At 45.7% G+C, this 26,198-nt stretch overlaps 2 protein-coding genes across 4 annotated transcripts in view; both read left to right on the forward strand.

Annotated features, from left to right (window-relative positions):
* Positions 1 to 1,428: 1,428 nt before the first annotated feature.
* Positions 1,429 to 2,125, forward strand: LOC100344594 (H/ACA ribonucleoprotein complex subunit 3). Its single transcript, XM_002718016.5, has 2 exons — positions 1,429 to 1,593; positions 1,770 to 2,125. Exons 1-2 carry the CDS (start codon positions 1,540 to 1,542, stop codon positions 1,908 to 1,910), a joined length of 195 nt encoding a protein of 64 aa, XP_002718062.1. The 5' UTR covers positions 1,429 to 1,539; the 3' UTR covers positions 1,911 to 2,125.
* Positions 2,126 to 7,503: 5,378 nt separating this feature from the next.
* The window catches only part of SLC12A6 (solute carrier family 12 member 6), a 122,521-nt gene continuing 103,826 nt past the window's right edge, over positions 7,504 to 26,198 (forward strand). Inside the window, exons 1-2 of one of the 3 annotated variants that reach the window (XM_008269264.4) lie at positions 7,504 to 8,280; positions 8,729 to 8,986. In XM_008269264.4, coding sequence (XP_008267486.1) covers positions 8,127 to 8,280; positions 8,729 to 8,986 — 412 coding nt within the window. In that variant the 5' untranslated portion in view covers positions 7,504 to 8,126. Of the gene's footprint in view, positions 8,281 to 8,711; positions 8,987 to 26,198 lie in introns of all 3 variants that reach the window. The other 2 variants (XM_051822107.2, XM_051822108.2) reach the window with 2 other exon arrangements.

The raw sequence follows: 26,198 nt of genomic DNA on the forward strand, positions 1-26,198 counted from the left end.
TTGGGAGGGTTCTAATTAGTAGACAATACCCAGGAATCCCCCCAAACTAGAGTTTGGCAACACAATTGCTTGTGTGCCTCTTTAGAGCAATTTGTAAAATCTTCCTCAGATTCCAAACATCATACTATACAGTTTTACCTTTCAGTTCCCTACACTTTAATTTTCCATCTCGTACCTAGTTTTGTACCCTTTAAACCTATCCGATTTTCCAACTGACTTCCTACTAATAGCAGGTGGTAGACCCTTGACTTAATTCAGTGACAGCTATATTTTCTGAACCAAATTCAGAGCACATTGCAATGTGGGCCAAAGGAATAAAACGTTGGCATTTAGACTTGTCTCACATGACCAGGGGCATTCAGTTGCTGTCTGCACATCACTTCCTTGGAAAGCAGACCTGCAGCCCCACAGGAGTCCACTAGTGGAAACTGCAGTCCGCAAAAACCATAGATTACCCTTCGCTGAGAAGCCCCGTTACATTTAAAAATAATCATAATTCAAACTGCCACGCGGCTAGATCTTCAAGACCAGACAGTTTTTTGTTAAATTATTTTGTTATTTGGAAATTTTTAAATAGGTCACATATTAGAATATTTCAAAGGTCAAACTGTACAAAATAGACTATACAGCAACAAGTCTTTACTTGTAACCAAATTCTCTAAAGCAGAGGGAGCGAGTGTCATGTTTCTTGTGAATTTCTGGAGCGGCACTTTAATCAACTACAAGCAAGTACAAACTATATTTTTAAAAAAAAAAAAGCTTTTGGGTTTTTCTCGTTACAAAATTCACATACGTTCCAATGTTTTTGCCGTTACAACTAACTCTGTAGTGGTCACGTCCTTAAACTGGAGTCCTATAAGGAGAATTTCTACGTTCTTTTACGGATTCTACATAGTCCTAGAAGATATATCTTACGCTATTCTTAGCTACTTACCACTCTGAGAAAGAGCGCTGAATTTTCTGGAAAGAGATCTGGGTTTGAATCTGGGTTCGCCCACTAAGACATACTGGACCGGTCTCATAAAATAACTTTACGCTCTTTCCTTTAGAGAATATGGAATACCCGTCATGCACTCTTTACCGCCAATACTTTGAATCGGGGCGTAGGAACCGGATGTAAAAGTGGGGAGGACAGAAAACCTTATTTCTCCCCTAGGGTCAAGGGGCGCCGAATCCGCGAGCCCTCTTTTCTGTGGGCCCTGGAAACCCACTGGAGACGCTCTGGAGAGGGTGTGCATCCTGGGGTGAAGGCGGGCTTGTCCACACCAGTGTGCGAGCCCCGACCGTGCCTCCCTACCCCCCTACGGCGCTTGGCAGTGCCGGGCACACCGTGGGCACCCTCCACGTGTCTCCTAACGTCTGCAAGGGTGGAACTGTGCAACTGTGTAGCCGGCCCAGGCCCGGCCCGCGGGGGCGCACGGGCGGACTACATTTCCCGGTGTGCCCGGGGCGGGCGGGGCGCCGCCGGAAGGAAGTGGGCGAGCACGCGAGCGGCCGGCGGGGCTGCGTGTGGCGCGGGAGCCGGCGCTGCGGGTCGTCATGTTTCTCCAGTATTATCTCAACGAGGAGGGCGACCGGGTGTACACGCTGAAGGTGAGGCGAGACGGGCACGGCGAGACGCGGCGGCGGGAGGGGTCGGGCGCGCGTGGGGAGGAGCCGGGGCGAGCTCCGGGGCGCGCGTGGGGAGGCGCCGGGGCGAGCTCCGGGGCGCGCGTGGGGAGGCGCCGGGGCGCGCGGCGCTCAGCTCGCCGTCTTTCTTCCCCGAGCAGAAGTTTGACCCTATGGGACAGCAGACCTGCTCGGCCCATCCTGCGCGCTTCTCCCCGGACGACAAGTACTCGCGACACCGCATCACCATCAAGAAGCGCTTCAAGGTGCTGATGACCCAGCAGCCGCGTCCTGTGCTCTGAGGGCCTCCTCCACCGCCTGCCGCTCCGCAGAGGCTCCTTGTAAAATAAACCAAAAATGCCCCCTCCACCTCGGCCATGAAGCCGCCTCTGGATTTGGGTCTCGTTCTTGCGTTTGATCACGCTTGTGTGTTGCCCTAAAGGAAACAGGTTCGGCTCTGTCAGGGTTTGAATTACTGCCGGGTTATTACATGTAAAATGACTTGAGAGAGCTCTCACTTGTGTGTTGGTGGTTGGTTTTTCTTTTAAAGATTTTTTTTTTAAGCGTTGGGGGGAGAGAGATCTTCCATCTGCTGGTTCACTCCCCCACATGGCTGCGACAGCCCGAGCCAGGAGTGTGGAACTCCATCTGGGTCTTCCCTGGGATGCTGGGGCCCAGACACCTGGGTCATCCCCCACTGCTGTCCCAGGCACATGAGCAGGGAGCTAGGTTGGAAGTGGAGCAGCCAGGACTTGAACCGGCACTGAGGCGGTTAAGAAAAACCCAAGCTTCTGCAACAGGAGTAGTGAAGTGCTGTTACAGACAGGAGGGTGTTGGGGAAGGGAAAGAGAGCTTGAGACGGACTTTTCCACAGTTGTCAGTGTGGACTGATAAATACCTCTTCTCCCAAGTAATTTGTTCTCCTTGAAGATGATATTTTGACTTAAATTGGAAGTGTGCTGGAAGAAGTAATAGCAATCTACTTTATAGAATGAAGGCAGTGACTTGGAAGTCAGGAACTGTGGTTCTCTGTGCAAGTTTAGAAAAGTTACTTAACCTAGTTAGTCCTCTTCTCCCAATTTCTGATTTATAAGAAACATTAATTGTAATTACAGAATGCCCAACTGTGTGAATAGAACAGTTTTAGGCATAATAACTAAACCCTCTAGAAATATTCCCAGACTTTAGTCCTTCCCCTTAAGGACTTGTTACCCGTCGCAGAGGGGAGGACGGTTGCCAGAGCGAGTTTCGTGGGTTGCTTTCCTCAGGTTAGTGTGGAAATAAAAAGCCGGGAAACAATTTGCAAAGAGGCAGAAATTTTTATTAGAAACATTTATTTGGTTGGCAAAGGACAGAGAAAGCGTCTGGTCCAAGAGGGGAGCAGATGGAGTGCTGGAGTGAGACACTGGCTTTGAGGAGTGTCCCGATTTTTAAGGCATTAATTTTTTTTTCATTGGGTCATTCTCTGGGGGTGCCCATTGGACAGGGGTTTCACATGCTGTATGTTGATTGACTTGGGACTCATGGAGCTAGCAGGGGTCTCCTAGAGACTGTCTTTAGGGGCTCAGCCCCTGCCCCCACTAACTCTGGGTGCAAGATTGCAGCTACCCTGGAGGTGTGATTTAAAACCATAAGGTCACACAAGATAGCCTGGATCTGCTGGACTCTCCCCAGAGGCTCAGCCCCTTCCCCTGCCAGCTCTGGGTGAAATATTGCCCCCACCCTGAAGGTGTGATTCAAAGCCGCAAGGTCACACATGCCCCACAAGAAGCTGTTAGTGGGGGAGATGCCAGTTGGTCTGGAGACAGGCTTTCCAGCCACAGCTGACAGCCTGCTTGTAAAGGACATTCCACCTACGGCTGAGGGGCCCACAGCCCCCAGCCCCACTGGCCGGCCTCATTGTCTTCTTGCACATAACTTTATATTCTCCTTGGCAGCTAGCCACCCCATAGTCTGCTTAATTTAGAAGAAGAGATATCAGAGATTCATGCAAAGACTTGGGCTGTTTTTCAAGCTCGGTTGGGGCTTCCTTTATAATGTTAATTATTGACTTGACAGGCAGAGCAACGAAGAAAGAGCTCTTCTATCCTAAATGCCCACAACAGCCTGGGCTGGGCCAAGCTGAGATCTGGAGCCCTGAATTCCATAAAGTCCTCCCGTGGGGGCCCAAGCACTTGAGTTGTCATCTGCCGCATTAGCACAAAGCTAGATCTGGAGTAGTCAGGACTGCAGCCTATACTCTAATTTGAGTTTTGGGGTCCCAGCAGCTTAAATCGCTAGACCACAACAGTGGCTCTGGGGCTTAATTTAAAAACAAAACAGCCTGGAGATGTTTCTTTTGATCTGTGTGGGGTGGGCTATACATTATTTGTATCCAATTACTTCATAATAGAGGGATTAGAGGGATGGTGAGGTAAAATACAGTGTTTAGGCATCCAAGAAATCCCAGCTAGCTTCTTTTTCTCTATATTAAGTTAATTGCTGTTTCCTAGTGATCTCACTTTTTTAAAAATCTATTTGAAAGGCAGAGAGATCTTCCATCTACTGGCTTGCTCCCCAAATGGCTGCAACAGCCATGGCAGGATCAAGCCAAAGCCAGGAGCCTGGAACTCGATCGTAGTCTCCCATGTAAGTGACAGGGGTCTAGGTACTTGGGCCATCTGCTTCTGCTTTCCCAGGTGCATTAACAGGAAGCTGGAATCAGAAGCCCAAATAGCTAGGACTTGAAACTGGCACTCTGATACGGGATGCCAGCGTTGCAAGTGGCACCATAACTTAACTTTGTCACAACAATTGCCCCATACCTGAAGGATTTTTAAAGTGTTATTATCCTAGTGAGGGGTAATGACTGAAAACAATGTCTAAAAATCTGCAAATGACCAGAAAAAGGATTTGCTATTGAAGTTTGGTAAGTACCCAAATCAGTAAATGAATACCACTACCAGTCTTTTTTAAAAAGTTGAATAATGCATTTCTTTATTTTTTATAATTTATTTGAAAGACAGTTACAGAGAAGTATCTTCTGATCGCTGGTTTACTCTGCAAATGGCCACAATGGCCAGGTTGAAGCTAGGAGCCTAGAACTCTTATCTGGGTCCCCTCATGTGGGTGCAGGGGCCCCATGTACTTGGTCCATTCTCTGCTGCTTTCCCAGGCACATTAACACGGAGCTGGATGGAAAGTGAAGTAGCAGGACTCATAAGGGATGCCGGCATAGCAGGCATTGGGTTAACCTGCTGTGCCACGATGCTGGCTCCGAGTTGAATGCATTTCTGTCTTACAAAAAAAGAAAACAAAAAAGGATTAGCATTGTTCTATGCTATCAACTGTGTAACTAAAATGAAAAGACTTTTACTTGGAAATATTTCTAATTAATACAGAGGAGAAAAGGCAAACTGGCATGAATATTCCTTTTCCTTAAGAGATCCCTGGGTTTGTCCCTGGACATAGATTTGTATTAGTGCTAGGAGACAGGAAGAAGAGTCTTAAGAGGCAAATACAAGCATTATATATAGATGACTGCAAATGCACTCGGAAAGGAAACCAAAATCGAATGTCGTAAAAACCCTTTCTTTATTGTTCATTTGAGAGAACTTCCATCCACTGATTCACTCCAAAAATCCCTTCAACAGCTAAAGGCTGAAGCCAGGAGCCTGGAACTCAACCTGGAACTCCCACATTTGTGGCCAGGACTCACTACTTGGACCATCGACCGTGCTGCCGCCCATTGTGCACATGAGTAGGAAGCTGATGCGGGAAGCAAAGCTGGGACAAGGACCTAAGCACTGTGATGTGGCATGCAGGCATCCCATGCATGTATCAAACATCCAACCCATGCAGCAGGTCCTTGGAAAGAAAGTCTGTGAGGTTTGAATAAACAGCAGGCCTGCCTGAGGGAAGAGCTTCAGGACATGGTTTCTTCCTCAAAATGCCGGGGTCAGGAATCCCAGGGTTTAGGGCCCCACTGCTTGGCTTCCAATCCAGCCTCCTGCTGATGGAAAGCAGGTGCACTGGAGAAAGCGGGTGATGGCCCAAGTGCTTGTGCTTGTGCTTGAGGGCCCCGTCACCTAGTACAGGAGACTAGGATGGAGCTTGGGGCTCCGAGCATTTGCCTGGCCCAGCCCTGGCCATTGCTGCCATTTGGGAAGTGAACCAGCAGATGGAACATTCTCTCTCATCCTTTCAAATAAAAAATTTTTTAAATCTTTAAATAAAAAGTTAAGCTTGAAAAGATTTTCATTTATATGAGAGTTTCTCATTTTGTTACTAGGTTCTTCAACTGGATTTCACACTTTCTCAATTGATAAAAGGGAATTTCTTGGCTTGGAACTTTTTTTTAAAGATTTATTTTTATTTATTTGAAAGAGTTACAGAGAGAAAGAAAGGCAGAGAGGTCCTCCATCCGCTGGTTCTCTCCCCAGTTGGCCACAACGGCTGGAGCTGCACCAATCTGAAGCTGGAGCCAGGAGCTTCTTCCAGATCTCCCACATGGGTGCAGGGGCCCAAGGACTTGGGCCATCCTCCACTGCTTTCCCAGGCCAGAGTATAGAGCTGGATCAGAAGTAGAGCAGCCAGGTCTCAAACCGTCACCCTTATGGGATGTCGGCACTACAGGTGGTGGCCTTACCCGCTACGCCACAGCGCCAGCCCCTTGCTTGGGTCTTAAATACAGTTCTATTGCTAGGGATTCTGCTTAAACATTCCCACTTGTGAGAAGCAAGGAGCTAGTTTTCAGGGCTCAGGATGGTTAAATTTAGATGTCTTGATGAAACTAAATTTTCAGAAAACTTTGATGAACAGGACCTGCAACACCAGCATCCCATATGGATGTATCCTGGCTGCTCCACTTCGGACCCAGCTCCCTACTAATGCGCCTGGAAAAGCAGAGGATGGTGGCACAAGTGCATGGGCCCTGCCATCTACTTGGAAGATCTGGAGGAAGCTCCTGGCTCCCTTGGGGCCATGTGGGGGTTGAACCAGCAGATGGAAGCTCTCTCCCTCTCTCTGTGTAACTCTTTCAAAATAAATGTCTTTAAAAAAAAAAAAAAAAAAAAACTTTGAACAAAAATTTGTTGAACACCTGTACTTATGCATTAAGTAAACACAAAAATATTCTAATGCAGTAAATTATAGAAAAAAATGTCCAAGGGAAAATAGTTCAATATATTGCTTTTACAATTAAAGCCGATTTTTTTTTTTAAAGATTTATCTATTCGAAAGGCACAGGTACGGAGAGGGAGAGACAGATCTTCCATCTGCCGGTTCACTGCCCAGATGGCAGCCACGGCCAGGGCTGGGCCAGCCCAAGGCCCTGAGCCTCTAGGCGGATGCAGGGGCCTAGGCACTTGGGGCATCCACCGCCTTCCCGGGGGCATCATCAGGGAGCTGGATCGGAAGCTGGGGCGCCATGCAGCACCTGGCGGGACGCCAGTGTTGCAGGTGCTAGCTTACCCACCACACCGCAACCACGGCCCCTAAAGGCGACTCCTTTAACGGAGCATCTGGGATAACTAGAAACTGGGCACAGCAATTCTTAAAAGGACAAGGAGGAAGGAGAATGCACGTGTGACAGAAGATGTGTAACCGAGCACACAAAGCTTTAGGTTAACCCGCTACACAGATTTCTATGAGGGTCGTACCTGGGCTTGTGGTATTTACAGAGGTTATGGGTGTCTACCAAGACGCTCTTGTTAGGGAAATGGTCCTGAGGGTCTGCGGGTGAGGGTCGCTGCCGGCTCTCCCGCGTTCCTCCAGAGCGCGTCGGGCACCGCCACCCCGCCGCGGCGGCCCGCAGCGCGGCTCCGAGGCGGACTACAGTTCCCGTCGTGCCCCGCGCCCCCGGGCCCCGGCGGGCGCAGGCGCGCTGCGGGCTCCCCGCCGGCGCAGAGGCGGGGCGGGGCCGCGGGCGCCGGAGGGGCAGCGCCGCCCTCCCACGGTTCCGCGGGGCTCCTCGGACGGCTGACCTCGAATGAGGAACGAGCGGGGAGGGAAGGGGAGGGCTGCGGTGGCGCGGGCAGAGCCCGCCGGGCCCGGGGCGGGGGGCGGCGAGGTCACGTAACGGCCGCCCCGGCGTCTCCGCTCCCCGGCATCCCGAGCGCGCCGCGGCTCAGAAACAGTTACCGGCTCGTAAACAACAGCTGCGCGCGCACCGCATCAGCTGGCGCCGGCATCCCGCACCTGCGACCTCCGCCCCTCCTGCCCAGGCAGGGCCGGCGTGCTTGGCGGGCTCCTCCTCTGCCGGGACCGAAGGAAGACCTGCGGCGGGCCGGGGGCGGGGAGACGGCGTCTTCCCCACCTGTCACTCGCGGGAGGACCCGGCGAGCCGGCCGTGGGCGCCGGTGGACTCGCAGCGACCCGCCACGACCCCGAGCTGCAGTCGGAGGGGTCTTGACCCGCTAGCCGCCTCCTGCCGGAAGAGCGGGCGCGCCGCCCCCGCAGCCTCCGGAGGCAGGACTCCGCCGTGCCCGGCAGCCGCCCGCTTCTCCATCCAGTAGTGTGGGTTATTCTTCCCGTTATGCATGTGCACCTCTCCCTCCAGACCCGAGTGGATTGTCGACCTCGGGTGGCTCTGCACGCTCCTCCTCCCAGCCAGCCCTGGGGGGTGTTCACCTGATACACAACAGGTGGCCGGGTGCACACCTTTTCGCAATCTGGTCCGCGCTGTATCCACTGGTAAGGGCGGGCCTGTGCGCACTCTGCTCGGCTAGACCCGTGGGACGCTCCGCCGATCACGGACTGCTGCCCCGGAGGGAGCCTGGGGGTGGAGGGCGAGGACGCTGCAGCGCTGCGAGGCCATGGCCCTGCGCCCTCAGCCCCGGGCCGGGGGCGGCAGCTAGGTCGTTCTTCCTCCTAGCATCCAAGCTGCTATCGTTTCGGTTTTTCCTCAGAAAAAGGGGGGAAAATGCCTCAGCTGTTGGGGGTACACTTTTCAGGACAGTCAGCTTGAATTCCGAGTAGGATTCTTGTGTGGGGCTTTGTGTGGTGTGAACCGAGGTGACAGAAGGTTGACTTTGTTTTAAAGTTTTCTATTTCTGCAGTCAAAAGTAGCATAGGAGCAAAGTTTTTTGTGAGGTTTGTCCCTTTTTCTTTGTTCTTGAAAAAAGAAAAATGCATCCTCCAGAAACCACCACCAAGATGGCTTCAGTTCGGTTCATGGTGACACCAACCAAGATCGATGACATTCCAGGGTTGTCAGATACCAGCCCAGATCTCAGCTCTCGATCTAGCTCCAGAGTAAGATTTAGCTCCCGGGAAAGCGTGCCTGAAACCAGCCGGAGCGAGCCCATGAGCGAGATGTCGGGAGCCACCACTTCCCTGGCAACGGTCGCCCTGGATCCAGCCAGCGACAGGACCTCTAACCCCCAGGATGGCACCGAGGGTGAGTAGGTGTCCGGGTGGAGGAGACTCATCGCTGGACTGTTTATCCAGGTGGTCATCTGGGAGGCTGTTAGGCCCCCGCTCCTTGAGGTGCTTAGAACCCTGTAGAATACCGGGTGGCTGCAGTATTAATTTGGTTTACGGGAAGGTGTGTGGCAAGAAGGACAGCAAGTGTGTATTTTGACTTCCTCATTTTTGTCTTAAAACTGAAATGAGTCTCTTGGTGAAGAGTGAATCTCAAAGAGTTTTGTAGCTTTCCAGCACAGAGAATCCCAAATTGTAGAAATGAACGGATTGGCCAGATGCTCCCTACATGACTTCGGAGTTTTCAGTCTGTTTTTGAGGACAGTTAAAATGAGTAGGATTTTCTTAATCGTATATTAAGTGACTTTCCCTCAGAGACTTTAGATGTGCATTACAAAATTGGTTTTTGAAAATAGGTACTTTGCCAGAGACAGTGGTTCTGGCTAGCTCAGGTCCGATCGATGGACGTGCTGTTCTGGCGGATGGAGGGATTCTAAAGAGCCTTCCATGGTGGGACCGCCACCGCCTGCTTTCTTCTCCGGGAGCTTTAGGTGCAGTCTTCAGGACCGTGTTGTCTCTAGCCGCGAAGTTGCACACAGCCACCCTGGCTCACGCGGACCCCTGCAGACCTGTAGGGTATGAAAGCAGAGTCAGCTAGCTTGGAAGTTTTCATGTGATTTAGTGGGAAAAGTGATGCAAGAGAGAGAGGAGATGAAACTGGAGTCTGAGACATTTCAGACTCTAAGGTTAAAGTTTGAGATCTGCAGCACTGCTTTATGGGTGTCATTTTGTGCTAACTTACGACTATTGTAGTCTTTCCAATCATAGAAATTTCCCATTAAGAATCTGAAAGACTCTTAAAATGGTATTGTACCCAAGTTCTGACCTCAGCTGCTTGCTTGTGAAAGTGAAGCTGACTTAACATTTTCCGGTGTCAGGAAATAGTATTCTCCCAACCTAAAGGGTTCAGGAAACCAGAATGATTTTAGTTCCTTTATTCTGTTTGTGTTTTTAATGTCTGGAGACAAGGTAGATCTGTTAAGTGTATAGTAAAAATAATTTAGTATTACCTCTTCCCCCAAATTAATTCTAAATTCTACTTTTAGTTTTTATTCACCACACTGTATTTAGATTGTAAAAATATCAGGTAAACTCAATACTAGTGTTAATTTTTTCTTGTTCTGTTTGTCATTGGGTAATTTGTAGTTGAGTATTATTAGAGTTGTGACTTACTTGTTATAGAATTGCATTTTTACTCCTTTAAAAAGTGGACTTACATCAGTAATGTGTTAGACCAGAAAGACAGGATTCATGTCTATCTAGATTGCTGTTATCTTCAAGCATTCTTTACAGTCTGCAGTGGTGTAGTTTTTTTTGGGGGGGGAGGGGGCTAAAGATTTACTTATTTATTTGAAAGGTGGAGTTACAGAGTGAGAGAGGAGAGAGGGAGAGAGATCTTCCATCCACTGGTTCCTTTCCCAAATGGACGCAACAGCTAGGGCTGTGCCAGGCCAAAACCAGGAGCTTCTTTCGGGTCTCCCACATGGGTTCATGGGCCCAAGGACTTGGCTCATCTTCTGCAACTTCTCCAGGCACATTATCAGGGAGCTGGATCAGAAGTGTAAGGGCTGGGACTCAAACTAGTATCTATATGGGACACCGGCACTGCAAGCCATGGCTCAACCCACCGTGCCACAGCACTGGCCCCACTGGTATTCTTTTGTAAAACTTGGGGACATGTCTGAGTGAAATCTATGTTGTTTACATGGGTATAAAGTTAACCTTGCTTTTATAACTCTTCTTAATGTTTATTTCTTAAAATTTATTTATTTTTATTTGAAAAACAATAAGAAGTCTTCCATCCCAGTGGCAGCCACGGTCAGGGCTGGGCCAGGCCAAAGCCTGAAGTCTCTCTCCCACATGGGTGGCAGGGGCCTAAGTACTTGAACCATCTTCTGCCTCTCAGGGTACACATTAGCAGGAAGCTGGATCAGAAGTGGAGCAGATGGGACATAAGCTAGGACCCAGATCTGTACTCTGATAAGGAATTCATATGATATGGAATTCATTCTCTGATATGGTATTAAAAGCAGCCTCTTAAGCCACTGCTTTGGGCCCCTTACTTAATGTCTAAATGCTATCTAATAACCAGATGAAAGGGAATTTAGCAATGTAGCCACTGGATAGCATTTCTGTCTTGGAAAACTACTCTCTTTTTATTTTATAAAAAAATTCTTAAAATGGGGCCTGGCATTGTGGCGTAGTGAGTAAAACCATCCCTGCAATGCTGGCATCCCGTATGGATACTGATCTGTCCCAGCTGCTCCACTTCAGATTCAGCTCCCTGCTAATGGCCTGGGAAAAGCAGCAGAAAGTGGTCCAAGGATTAGAACCCCTGCCATCCATGTGGGAGACTCAGATGGAGCTCCTGGCACAGCACGGGCCTTTGTGGTCATCTGGGGAGTGAACCGGCAGATGGAAGACCTCTCTCTCTCTCTCTCTCAATCTCTCTCTCCCCCTCCCTCTCTGTAACTCTGACTATGAAAATAAATAAATAAATCTTTTTTTAAAAATTCATAGGATAACTATCATCCTATGGTAAATTTTCCTAACCATTAGAGATAACTGGTTACAAATATACTTATTTTACCTTTGGCTTCATAGTATGTAAATACTATTGTTAAATTTACATGTAGATCTTGCAAGAATGCTGCTGTTGAGAAAATCAGGGATCTAACCCACATTTTGTCCCTGGGTGCATTTAGTGAGGGAATACAACCATTTTTCTGCAGTGACTCTCTCCTTAAGCTCCTGGTATATTTCAGAATTGGGCTTGCTTTTTTAGCACTTACAATCTTGTGAATTTTTTTTGCCTTTCTGCATACTTTTGTGATTCTAATATTGATAATGATTCCCCTTTCCTCTCAAGTCCACGCCTCCCACATTTTTTTCCCTAGAGAAACTTCCTATCTAAAGCTTTTTTTCTTGTTACATGCCTTTTACTCATCATATTACACAAACACGAGGTGACACTTTTTTTTATTCATTTATTCATCCGAAAGGCAGAATGATGGAGAGAAAGGGAGAAACTAATTTTCCATCTGCTGATTTACTCCCCAGGTGCCTGCAACAGCCATGATAGGCCAGGCCAAAGCCAAGAGCCAGGCACTCCAGTCAGGTCTTCCACATGGGTGACGGGGCCCAAGTCCTTAGGTCATCTGCTGCTGCCTTCCCAGGCACATGAGCAGGGAGCTGGACTGAAAGGAAGTAGAGCAGCCAGGTCTGGAACAGGCACTCTGATATGGGATATGGGCATCCTAAACTGTAGCAACATTACCCCAGCACACGAGTTTTAGGTACTTACTGCTTTCTGTACTTTAATTTTCCTACTTTTGATTTTCTGAGTAGATAATTTTATTTTTGCTCCCAAAGTATTTATAGTTTTTTCTTCATTTTGGTAAAATTCCAGGAAAATTTTTAGGACTATCTAGTTGGTACAATCAAGAATCTTAGAACTGTATGATCTTGTGCTTTTTTATTTTTTAAAAGATTTATTTATTTATTTATTTGAAAGGGAGAGGCAAAGTCCGAGAGAGACAAGTCTTCTACCCGCTGGTTCACTGCTCAAATGGCTGCAATGACCAGAACTGGGCAGATCTGAAGCCAGGAGCCAGGAGCTTCTTCTGGGTCTCCCACATGGGTGCAAGGGCCCAAGCACTTGGCCATTTTCTACTGCTTTCCTAGGCCATAGCAGAGAGTGGGATTGGAAGTGGAGGAGCGGGGACTTGAACCAGCGCCCATATGGGATGCCAGCAGTTCAGCAGTAGCTTTGCCCACTATGCCACAGCGCTAACCCCTGCCTTGTGCCTTAAAATACATAACAAACAGTTGAGAGTAGATGGTTTTAGAAATTAAGTTATGAAATAGAGTGGAGAATGAGGAAAGCATGTATAATATTTATATTTGAGTGTGTCACTTTTTTTTTTTTTAATTATTTACTTGAAAAGCAAAGTGACTGAAAGAGGGATAGATCCTTCATCTGCTGGTTCACTTCCTAAATGACTACAGCAGCCAGATCTGGGCCAGCCCAAAGCCAGAAGCCAGGTGCTCCATCCTGGTCTCCCAAATTGGTAGCAGGGGCCTTGTTATGTTGGCCATCTTCTCTGCCTTCCTAGGCACTTTAGCAGGGAGCTGGTTTAGAAGTGGAGTTGCTGGGAATTGAACTGATACTGGATGTAGGATGCCAGCATTGCAAGCAGTAGCTTAACTCTCTGGATCACAGTGCTGGTCCCTAGAGTGTATCACTTTAAAAAAATTTGTTTAGCCGGCGCCGTGGCTCAATAGGCTAATCCTCCACCTTGCGGCGCCGGCACACCGGGTTCTAGTCCCGGTCGGGGCACCGGATTCTGTCCCGGTTGCCCCTCTTCCAGGCCAGCTCTCTGCTATGGCCAGGGAGTGCAGTGGAGGATGGCCCAGGTGCTTGGGCCCTGCACCCCATGGGAGACCAGGAAAAGCACCTGGATCCTGGCTCCTGCCATCGGATCAGCGCGGTGCGCCGGCTGCAGCGGCTGCCATTGGAGGGTGAACCAACGGCAAAGGAAGACCTTTCTCTCTGTCTCTCTCACTGTCCACTCTGCCTGTCAAAAAAAAAAAAAAAAAAAAAAAAAAGATAAAAAAATTTGTTTGTTTGTTTTTCTGAAAGAAGGACTGAGTGAGAGCTCTCATCCGTTGGTTCACTCCCACAAATGTATGCAACAGCATAGGCTGACGCAATGTGAATCTCGCAGCTGGAAACTCAATCCAGGTCTCTCATGTGGGTGGAAGGAACCCAGTCACTTGACTCATGACTGCTGTGCCCTAGGGTATGCACTAGGACGAAGCTGGAGTCAGGAGTACTGGTTGTTGAACCCTGGTATTCTAGCGTGGGATGCTAGCATCTTGACTTCAACACTGATCCCAAGTGTATCACTTCTATAATTGTTTTAGAAGACACACACAGCATGTTAGAACTGATGATTTAGGATCTAATTCTGGTCGTCTCATTTTAACAAGGAAAATAAGACTTATAAAGGTAATTATCTACAGATCAAATCATAAGTGGCAAACTGAAGGCCAAAGTGCAGGCCTCCTGACTTCTGTGCAGTGCTCTTTGTTGTATCATTTTTCTTCTACCATGATTGACCTCTTTTACGTTTGCTTACTAATTTCTTTAATTCAAATTATTGTTAAGAATAAGAATACCAGGGGCAGGCATTGTGGCACAGTGTGTGATGCCTGCATCCTATGTGAACACCAGTTCAAGTATCAGCTGCTCCACTTCTAATCCAGCTTCTTGCTAATGCACCTGGGAAGGCAGCAGAAGATAGCACAAGTACTTGAGCCACTACCAAACATGTAGGAGACCTGGGTGGAATTCTAGGCTCCTGGCTTCAGCCTGGCCCAGCCCTGGCCTTTCTAGCCATTTGGGGAGTGAACTAGTGGATGGAAAATCTCTGTTTCTCCCTTTCTCTCTGTAACTCTCCCTTCCAGTGAATAAATAAATCTGTAAGTAATAATAATATCAAAAAAGAGCTATTTTTATATACTATGCAGGCCCTACTACAGTTTAACCTTTTGTAATTCCATAAATACTGTGCAAGACTATGATATATGAATACAAGAGGCACTCTGGTATGTACTGTGGGAAATATGCAGGCAGGTAGTTTCTGTCTTAAGAAATCTTATAGTATAGTGGTGAAAATGATTAGCATACTTCCTTCCTTCCTTACCAGTATTTGTTATGGGTCAGGCCTTGTGCTGAGTGTTAAGGATACAAGACAGAGAAAAGTAATCTGTTACCTGTTACCTCTTCTGAAGAAAGTTATGATCTAATAAAGAAAGCAAAATATATATATATATATATTATTATAATGCCACATGACTAGTGCAGCAATAGAAATACGCAAAGAAAATGATGAACTTAAAATGATGAGGTTAAGTGAGGATACCATGAGACTGGTTTCGAAAGACGTAACCAAGTTAAAAACCAGGTTAAAGACTGTGGTCAGACTGTTGACTGGTGAACAGTGTCAGAGGTGGGCCATTTCCTGTGTTAGTGTGGTCTAGAGCAGAGTCGAAGTAAAAGCCAGTTGCATCAAGTTGTTCTAAGTATACCAGTTCTGAGTCCGGTTGTTACTAGATTTTTGTTGAGAGGTCTTAGAGTTCCAGAGATAATTTAAATGAGTCCCTTCTTTAGGTGTCACCTCCTCTGAAATCTTTTCTGATTGAACCCCACACTTAGATGGAATAGCCCAGGTCTTTGTGCCCCTATATGCCTTATCCAAACTTTTAGTATAGTAATCTCTTATATTTCACTGTTTTTATTTATATATAATCTTTCTCAACCAGACTGTAAGGATCCTAAAGACAAGGACGCAGGAATTATTTGTACCAAGTGCAGTGTGGTAACTTGTATGTAATTAATACTGTGTTGATGATCTAGACTGAAAAAAATAAATTACACAGAAATGTTAAAATACCATTATAAAGGCAAATCAAATGTACATGTTAGAGCAGTGGTGCCTCATCTGGCTGCATGTTGGAATGATCTAGAGAACTTTTTATTATTAAAAAAAATTTTTTTCCCCAAAAGTCATAGGGACAGAGTGCTCCCATCTGCTGGTTCAATTCCCAAATGTCTGCAATAGCCAGAGCTGGTCCAGGGTGAGAGCTGGGAGTAGGGAAGACAGTTCCAGTCCTTGAGGAGGATGGTAGGAACCCCATTACTTGAGCCATCGCTGATACCTCCCCAAGTCTGCATTGGTGGAATCTCGGGCCAGGAGCCAGAGCTTGGAATCAAATCTAGACACACTGATGTAGGACAGTGCCTTTTACTGGCTTCTTGACTGCTAGGATGATTGCCACCCCTACCCCAAACACACACACTTTAAAAAAAAAATACTTTGAAAGAAACTTCTAGTTTTTCTGTCCAAAACCAAAATAAGTGAATTATATTGTATAGGCAGTCACAGGTGACTTTTCCCCTTCTCTTAAGTATAACTTGTAAATTATATGAATTTTTGAGTATTATCCATGTTTTACTTTGGCTTACCACTAGTGAGGTATAACGTTATATAAAGAAGTAATACGGATTTAAAAAAAAAAAACTACACTGATTTGGTACCTTATCAGCTTGTTTGATAGCTTGCTTTGATAATTTTTTTAAAGATTTATTTATTTATTTGAAAGAGTTACAGGGGGCTAGAGAGAGAGAGAGAGAGAGAGGTCTTCCATCTGCTGGTTCACTCCCCAGATGGCTGCAATGGCCAGAGCTGCACTGATCTGGAGCCAGGAGCCTCCTCACGTGGGTGCAGGGGCCTAAGTACTTGGGCCATCTTCTACTGCTTTCCCAGGTCATAGCAGAGAGCTGTATTGGAAGAGGAGCAGCCGAGACTAGAATCGGCCCTCATACAGGATGCCAGCGCTCAGGCCAGGGCTTTAACCCACTGCGCCATGGCGCCGGCCCCGATAATTAAAAAAAAAAAAGACTTTATAGTATCACTTGTCTAAAACATGTTGGTTATATGCCACAGCTGTCCTATCCCTGTATACTCCTGTCCCTAGTTCATAACCTGTGACTGAACTTTTTAATACACTGCTTTATACTACGAGAAGCAGTCAACCAGATCCAGAAGGTATGAAACTTTATGAATAACTAGATTCTGCAACAAACAAATGGCTTGGGGTGGAAGACGAGTGATGGGACAAGCGGGAAATCTATTACAGATAAAAAGAGGCAAGTCAACCGGATGCAATGTGTGGATCTGTTTTAGGTCACAGTGGAACAAAGCAACTGTAAAAAGTCACTTTGGAGATCACTGGAGAAATTTTAATATGTACCTAGTATTAACATTAAGTATAAAGATTTATTTATTTATTTGAAAGCGTTGGGGGGAGAGAAAGAGAGATAGGGTTGGAGATAGCTTCCACCTGCTGGTTCACTCCCCAGGTACTTAGGCCATCTTGTGCTGCTCTCCCAGGCCATTAGCGGGGAGCTGGATTGGAAATGGAGCAGCTGGAACTCGAATCCATACCCATATGGGATGCTGGCATCACAAGTGGTAGCTTTACTCACTCCACAGCACCAACCCCAATATTAAAAAAACATTAAGGATATTTCTTAGATATTTTATGACATTGTGGTATGTAAATACAAATGTAAAGCTCTTACCTGTGGAGGTACATATTGGAAATATTTACAGGTGAAATGACATGTAATCCAGCACCTCCTCTGCCCCCCCCCCAGAAAAAGTTGGGTAGAGATGGACACATCAAGATTGACAGATGTTTTTAATTTGTTCAAGTGATTAAGACATACATGTGGCAAAGTAGAGTAAGCCGCTGCCTGTGATGCCAGCATCCCATATTGTTACAGCTGGAGGACATGCTGGTTCTCGTCCTGGAGAGGAGGAATTTCCACAAGGGTTACAGAAGTGAGCAGAAATAAGAGGCTTTATTGAAAGCAAGGAGCCTTCTGATGCAGTAGTCGGGAGGGGTACTCCACGGGAAGAGTCGCCTCCTGCCCTGACCCCAGAGCTTTCAGGTGCAGGCTTTTATGAAGGTGCCAAAAAGGGTGTGTAACTCTTAAAACTTTGTCCAGTCAGTGGAGCAGAAAGGATCATGTGAATACGCACTTTGATTGGCCTATGTAAGAATGAGTTAGTAGCCACTCAGGGAGACACTCAGGGAGATGGGGTAGGAATTATTGTCCAGTCAGCAAGCAGTGAATCTCATGCCTATGGCAGGGATCAGGGAGGCATCAGTGGGCTACCTCTAGCAAACAACCAGGTTTTATGATGAAGCTATGGGTAGCTAGAGGCCTTCCCCAAGAAGGAGCAACCATTGTCTTTTTTCTCTTTTGAAGGGACTTTGTTCTCCTCTTTCCATTATTTTTTTTTAAGATTTATTTATTTATTTGAAAGAGTTATGCAGAGAGAGAGGCCTTCCATTCGATGGTTCACTCCCCAACTGGGCTACACTGAACTGAAGCCAGGAGCCAGGAGCTTCTTCCAGGTCTCCCACCCTGGTGCAGGGATCCAAGGACTTGGGCCATCTTCTGCTGCTTTCCCAGGCCACAGCAGAGAGCTGGATCAGAAGTGGAGCAGTCAAGTCTTGAACCAGTGCCCAAATAGGATGCTGGCGCTTCAGGCCAGGACATTAATCCACTGTACCACAGCACTGGCCCCTCCTTTTTCCATTCTAACAGGGATCTTACCTAACTTCCTATTGACCCATCTAACTCCTTACTGTATAAGCATTGGTTTGAGTCCTGGCTGCTCCACTTTCAGTTCAGCTTCTGTTAATGTGTGTAGGAAAGCAGCAGAAGATGCCTGGAGTATTTGGGCCCCTGCTACCTACATGGGAGACCCAGCTCCTGGCTGATGAGGTCATTTGGGGAGTGAACCAGCATATGGAAGATCTTTTTGCATCTTCCCCTCTTTCTCTTTAACTCTGCCTTTCAAATAAATAAATTTTTTAAAGGTTTTATTTATTTGAGAGGTACAGTTACAGACAGAGGGAAACATCTTCTGTCTACTGGTTCACTTCCCAAATGGCCACAATGGCTGCAGCTGGGCCAATCTGAAGCTAGGAGCCAGGAGCTTCTTCCAGGTCTCTCATGGGGGTGCAGGGGCCCAAGTCCTTGGGCCCTCTTCTGCTGCTTTCCCAGGCCATAGCAGAGAGCTGGATCAGAAGAGGAGCAGCCGGCACTATATCCTGCCACCCATATGAGATGCTGGTGCCGCAGGTGGAGGTCCAGCCCGCTATGCCACAATGCGGGCCCCAGAAATCTTTTTTAAAGGTACATGAAGATATCATGTTATCATTTTCTCAGCTTTTGTTATGTTTGAAAATATCTACAGTAAAAATGTAAACAAATGAATTGCTCTGAAGAAAGCTGCTTTAGTAGAATACCGTAAATATTTGATTAAACATCAGTGATTGGTAAAGTGTGTCAACTTCGTTTATCTTTGGTGATGTCTTTTCTGTCGTAAGTTTTTCCATCATGAGCCCTCATTCTTTTCCTATCAGTAACACCTTTCTTGACTTCAGATTCTCATAAACTTTGCTATCATCTTTCATGAAGGGGAAGGATAGAGAAAGAAGTACTCCTAAACTCTTGGAGGTTTAGGAACCTTATAAAACTCATGCTTGCCCATTTTTAAATGGGCTGTTAGGATAAGGGGATTGTTTTAATACTGATAGATAACTTGTGATGACTGATGAGGGCAAAATTACACCATAAGCTTTTTTTTTTTTTTAAAGATTTTATTTATTCATTTGAGAGGTAGAGTTAGACAGTGAGAGAGACAGGAGAGAGGTCTTCCTTCCACACCATAAGCTTTTGATTCATGGCTGCTGTTTTTGCTCCTTGTATGGAATACATACTTTTGGACTACCAACAACTTTGAGCAAGTTCTGAAAGGACAGTCCCTTATGCCCTGGATATCATGGCTTTAAGGTCATCTTTACTGAGAAGGGCAGGCTGCATTTCAGTCCCTTTCCCCTTCCCCTTGCCCTGTTGCCTATTAACACCTTTGTGCACAGGCTGCAGGGCTACCCCTGGTGGGTTTGTTGACTCAGACTAATGCAGATTATATGTGTTTGAAGTTTTTGGTGATGTGTGTTCTTGGCAGTAGGTATGAAAGTTTATTTTGTAAATTATTATTATTTTGTGAGTGTTAGAACAATACTATTTTAATGAAGCTTTTAGATTTTACAACTGAATGGAAAAACAAGATATTATCTGTTAAAACCCTGATATTAGTGCTTTGATATATTTTGTGGAATCTCAGTGATTTCATTTGAAGGTATGAGCAGAAAACTGAACAATCTATAACACACATACAACACCTTGCTATAACTGCAAAGATTCAGTAGTGAAAATACTATATCCATATTGTTAGGTTTTAAGATGTACATTTGTCATATTTTAACATTTCCAACATTTAGCTGCATTTTATTTTTGAAGGATTTTTAAGCTACTGTTAAATCATTTGTGAAACTTACAGTTAACATAATTGATTTTTAAAAATTTATTTATCTGGAAGGCAGAGTTACGGAGAGGCAGAAGCAGAGAGATCTTTCATCCAGTGGTTCATTCCTCAGACGTTGGCAAGGGCCAGATCTGGGCCGATCTGGAGCCAGGAGCCAGGAGCCAGGAGCCAGGAGCCAGGAGCTTCCTCCTGGTCTCCTATGCAGGTGCAGGGGCCCAAGGATTTAGGCCATTATCTAGTGCTTTCCCATAGCAGAGAGCCGGATTGGAAGTGGAGCAGCCAAGTCTTGAACCGGCACCCATATGGGATGCTGACACCAGCCATGCCACAGTGCTGGTCGACAATTCAGAATTAAAGTCAGTCATGTAAATAAATTACTCAGAAGCTATGCAAACCTGAAATTTTGAAGTTACCTTGAATGTCTTAACAGAAGAAAAACATAGAGCTGAAGCTTTTAGCTTCTTAAATTTGTAGTTGGGTGGCTGAGATGTGCAGAAATAGGAAGGAAAAAAAAAGTATATTGGGGGCTGGTGCTGTGGCGCAGCAGGTTAAAGCCCTGGCCTGAAGCGCTGGCATCCCATGTGGGCGCTGGTTTGAGACCCAGCTGCTCCTCTTCTGATCCAGCTCTCTGCTGTAGCCTGGGAAAGCAGTAGAAGATGGCCCAAGTTCTTGGGCCTCTGCACCCTTGTGGGAGACCCGGAAGAAGCTCCTGGCTCTGGATCGGTGCAGCTCAGGCTGTTGCGGCCAGTTGGGGAGTGAACCATCGATGGAAGACCTCTCTCTCTCTCTGCCTCTGCTGTCTCTGACTTTCAAATAAATAAATAAATAAAATCTTTTTTAAAAAGTATATTATTAGGAAATGACAGGTTTGTCTAGGTCTTAATTCTAATAATATTAGTCTTTTTGTTTTGTTTTTAAATTTCCTGGTATTTTAGCTCAGAACTGGGTTTTGGTTTGGCGTTTCCTTACTAAGTCTGTGGAGCAGCTTTTGGCTTACGTTTTCATTACTGCATTGCGTATCCTTGTTATGTTTCTAATGGTTTGAAAAATCCACACAAAATATTCAGTTTATGACATTCATCTGTTTAATCATGACTGTTTGGCAAATAACATCTGAACTTCCTGTAATTTATCAGACAGATCTGCTTTAACTTGGGGTGGGTTTATTTATTTTTCAGATATTTAGTTTAAAACCAAGAAAACACTAATAAGTTAAAAATTTTTATGTATACATGAACATTTTCATTTTGAGGAGCCATGAGAACTTGAATCCAACTGAAATATTTTTGTTCTATTTTTGAGAGCATTTGCCTTTACCATATTTAAACTATTATTTTTTACAGCCAGAAATAGTAACTTATTTTCACAACTGGCTAATTTACATCCTAAGTAGCATGGAGAGAATTCGCTTTGATGATTTATTTTTTTCTGGTTTAGCAATGTGCCACATTCCAAACACATTTTAAGAATTTATCAGGAGTCTGGTACTGTGGTATAGTAGGCTAAGTCTCCACCTGCAGTGCCAGCATCCCATATGGGCGCTGCTCCTCTTCCCATCCAGCTCTCTGCTATAGTCTGGGAAAGCAGTAGAGGATAGCTCAAGTCCCTGGGCCACTGCACCCACCTGGGAGACCCGGAAGAAGCTCTCAGCTCCTGGCTTCAGATCAGCTCAGCTCCAGCTGTTGTGGCCATTTGGGGAGAGAACCAGCAGCAGATGGAAGACCTTTCTGTCTAACTGTACTTCTCAAATAAATAAATAAATCTTTAAAAAATTGGTCAGAAATAGAGAATTATCCTTTCCAGTTAGATGAATTACTGCTTTTCCTTTCCTGAAAAATCATGTTTCAATATTATTTCATTTAAGAAAGTTTTTTTGAAATAAAGATCTTTAAGTAATATTTTCATAATTAGGATGAAACTATCTTGAGTCCATTATTCCAGGTGATTTATACTGTAAATGACTTCCATGGATATTAGAGTTTCTGAATGTTTTGGGAATATTTTCTATGTACTGGTGGGGAGCTTCTGTACTCTTTTCTTTATAGGAATTCTAATTTTTGTGAAAGCTGGATCATTATAATCAGCAGTTAGACATTCTCTCAATGCAGTTTTCTTTTCAGATTCCTTGCAACATTTGGTAAAATCTTGAACTTGTTCAGAAAAACCTCTCTAGCTTTTTCTCATTAATTTAGGGAGCAAAACGTCTTTTTTGACATGTTTGAGATGCTGCTCTGCAGGATGGAAAGCCATCTCAGCAGGCAGAGCAAAGTCACTTTCTTTTGTGATCAGATGAAATTTTTCTCTTCCACAAGAAAACAGGCTGATGAGGTTAAGTAACCTGTTCAAGACTGGTTCAGTAATTAATTAAAGGACCGTGATTTGAGGCCAGGCATGTGTGATTCCAGTACCAGTATTTTTGTTATCATACTGCACTTTCTCTGGTATACTAATAATGATTGGCCCTGTTAGAGACTTTTATTAAGCTGCAGTTGTGTAGCAGGGTAGATAAAATGTAAAAGAAATGCAGTTTTTATGTTCTGTTGACATTTTTGGCATTATTTTGTCCTGATTTGGAGGCATGAGAGGGAAAATTAAAAACAAAAGGTTAAAAAACACACACACAACATCAGGGCTGGCATTTTGGCATAGTGGTTAAAGCTGCCGCCTGAGAAGCAGGCATACCATTTGGGCACCAGTTCTAGTCTGAGCTGCTTTACTTCCCATCCAGCTCCCTGCTAATGCACCTGGGAAAGCAGCAGAGGATGGCTCAAATGCTTAGGCCTCTGCCACCTACGTGGGAGACCCAGAGGAAGTTTCTGGCTTCAGTCTGGCCCAGTCCTGGCCATTGAGGCCATTTGGGGAGTGAGCCAGTGGATGGAAGGTCTCTGTCTCTCCCTCTCTCTCTGTAACTCTGCCTTTCAAATAAATATAATAAATCTTAAAGAAAAAAAAAACCCAGTGTCATATTCCCTGAATAATTTATATTTGTGTTCCTAAAAGCAAATCAGGTCTAAAGACATAGATTTCATTGCTATTTACATACATGATGTGCAAATGGCTAGGACAGTGAAGTAGTACTGAGTTACACAAACATTTATTTATTTTGCTGCATTAGTCCAACTGTCCTAAAGTTAATGCAGATTCATATTTTGATTGAACTCTCAGTAGGAAATCTATTTTAAAATGGAGTTTTGTTTCAGGGGAAGAAGAAAGTAATGACCTATAAAAATATTTTGTTCTCTGAGGCGAATTAAATTAACGAGGAAATTTTGACGTGTGTTTTCATTTTCCTTTCCTTATATTTTTGGAAATATATCCTTAGTTTTGACAATATGTTGTCTGATGTCAGATTTATTTACTGTACACTGTTTTCACGTTTATGGGAAGCCCATGTTTCAAAAGAAGATTTAATTGAAAGAGTTACGAGAGAGAGAGAGAGAATCTTCCATCTGCTGGTTCATGCCCCAGGTGGCCCCAGCAGCATGGGCTGGGCCAGGCTAAAGCCAGGAGCCAGGAGCTGCTTCCTGGTCTCCCACGTGAATGGCAGGGGCCCAAGCACTTGGGCCATTTTCTGCTGTTTGCCCAGGAGCATTAGCAGGGAGCTGGATCAGAAACGGAGCAGCTGGGACATAAACCAGTACCCATATGGGATGCTGGCTTCACAGGCGGCAGCTTAACCCACTGTGCCACAACGCCAGCCCTGAGAAGCCCATTTTTTAACCTAGCAAGTATTTTGTAATAAAAGAAGAATAAAATGTCCTACAGCGAAAATGAAACCTGAGTGGGCTATTGAGTAATCCATGTTCATGACTGTCAGTGCTACCTGTTTGGTTGGATTTGGAGTCCTATTGTACCGTGATTATAATGCCAATAGACTAAAGAAAGCACTAGCAGCCAGGAAACAGGTAACAGTGGAAGCTGAGGACTGAGTCCTCAGAGGCCTTTGATAACGTCTCCTTTAGTATTTGGGTCAGCAGCTAAAATGGCCATGTAGGTATCAAGTTAGCTGGCCATCTCTCCTGCTACCTCCTTCTTACCCCTAGTGAAGATTCATAGCTGGAGGTCCCCAAAGAAGTAACTGGGCAAGGTGGTGGTGTGTTACACTTTCAGGGTTCCTTCTTGCAGAGGGAGACATCTGGCTCACAGGCTGTATAAGCCCGCGAAATCATTTGGTCTGACCCTGCCAAGGCAACTTCAGGCAGGACTTGAAATTCAATAAATCTAAAGCAGGCTAATTTTCAAGTTGATAATCGTGTATGGCCTACAAATGATGTTATAAATATCCAAATGGGCCGGCGCCGCGGCTCACTAGGCTAATCCTCCGCCTAGCGGCGCCGGCACACCGGGTTCTAGTCCCGGTCGGGGCGCCGGATTCTGTCCCGGTTGCCCCTCTTCCAGGCCAGCCCTCTGCTGTGGCCAGGGAGTGCAGTGGAGGATGGCCCAGGTGCTTGGGCCCTGCACCCCATGGGAGACCAGGAAAAGCACCTGGCTCCTGGCTCCTGCCATCGGATCAGCGCGGTGCGCCGGCCGCAGCGCGCTGGCCGCGGCGGCCATTGGAGGGTGAACCAACGGCAAAGGAAGACCTTTCTCTCTGTCTCTCTCTCTCACTGTCCACTCTGCCTGTCAAAAAAATAAAAAATAAAAATAAAAATAAGAAAAAAAAAAATATCCAAATGGCCCTTGGCAGGGAACAGGTTTCTCCACCCCTGGTGGCATATTGTACTTACAGTTTTATGTCACCTTTTATTCCATAGCTAACTGCACAAGGCTGTGAGCTTAAGGGTAGGAACAGTCTTTACTCTTCACTTCATTGCTACTTCCTGGCACATACTGGGCACTCAGATAATATTGAATATACGCACAATTCCTTCAGCCTCAGTAAAGCATGAAATTTTCCTGATGTTTTGAGAACTATGGCTTCCTTACTCTACCATATTATGACTCTCTTAGATTTTTATCGTCTTTCAGTGCTTAGCCCTGAAATGCATTATATAATAATCAGTGTTATCATTTCATAAAAATCCATTTTCATATATAATTTCATATAATATTTAGATGCAGGAGTTTTAGATACTAAGTCCTTCCTACTTATTAGTTGGTCTTCACCAGAGTAATTGATTTATTTTAATTCTTTCTGTAATTATCTACATAATAAGACAAAATTTAGAATTTGTGATAATTTTGGGGCCTGCATTGTGACATCGTGAGTTAAGCCACTGCCTTCGACGCTGACATCCTGTACAGGCACCAGCTCCTGACTCACATGCTTCACTTCGATTCAGTTTCCTGCTAATGCACCTAGAAAAGCAGCAAAAGACAGCCCAAGTGGTTGGGCCCCACTCACCCACGTGGGAGACCTGGGTGAAGCTCCTGGCTATACCCAGCCCTGGCTATTGCAGCCATTTGGGGAGTGAACCAGCAGATGGAAAGTGGAAATAAACCAGATTTATTTTTTATTTATTTGAAAGGATGATAGGAGAGAGAGAGATAGGGAGAGAGAAAAAGAGAGAGCGTGCTTCTACCGGATGGTTCAGAGAGAGAGAGAGTGCTTCTATCTGATGGTTCACTCCCCAAATAGCCACAATAACTGGGGCTGGGCCAAGCCGAAGCTAGCAGCACAGCTTCTTCCAAGTCTCCCACGTAAATGAAGGGGCCCAAACACTTGGACCGTCTTCCATTGCTTTTTCCCAGGCACATTAGGAAGTGGAGCAGCCAGAACTGGAGAGCTGGATTAAAAGTGAAGCAGCCAGGACTAGAACCAGTGCCCATGTGGGATACCAGCATTGCAGGAGGAGGCTTAACACACTGTGGTTCACTCCCCAAATAGCCACAATAACTGGGGCTGGGCCAAGCCGAAGCTAGCAGCACAGCTTCTTCCAAGTCTCCCACGTAAATGAAGGGGCCCAAACACTTGGACCGTCTTCCATTGCTTTTTCCCAGGCACATTAGGAAGTGGAGCAGCCAGAACTGGAGAGCTGGATTAAAAGTGAAGCAGCCAGGACTAGAACCAGTGCCCATGTGGGATACCAGCATTGCAGGAGGAGGCTTAACACACTGTGCTGCAATGAGGGCCTCTGGTTTGCATTATAGACAAAGGCTTAATGCTCCGCTAAATAAAGAGTTCAACAAGTAAAAAGACCATAGTTCAACAAGAAT

This window comes from Oryctolagus cuniculus, chromosome 12 (genome assembly GCF_964237555.1).
Source record: "Oryctolagus cuniculus chromosome 12, mOryCun1.1, whole genome shotgun sequence".
NCBI lineage: Eukaryota > Metazoa > Chordata > Mammalia > Lagomorpha > Leporidae > Oryctolagus > Oryctolagus cuniculus.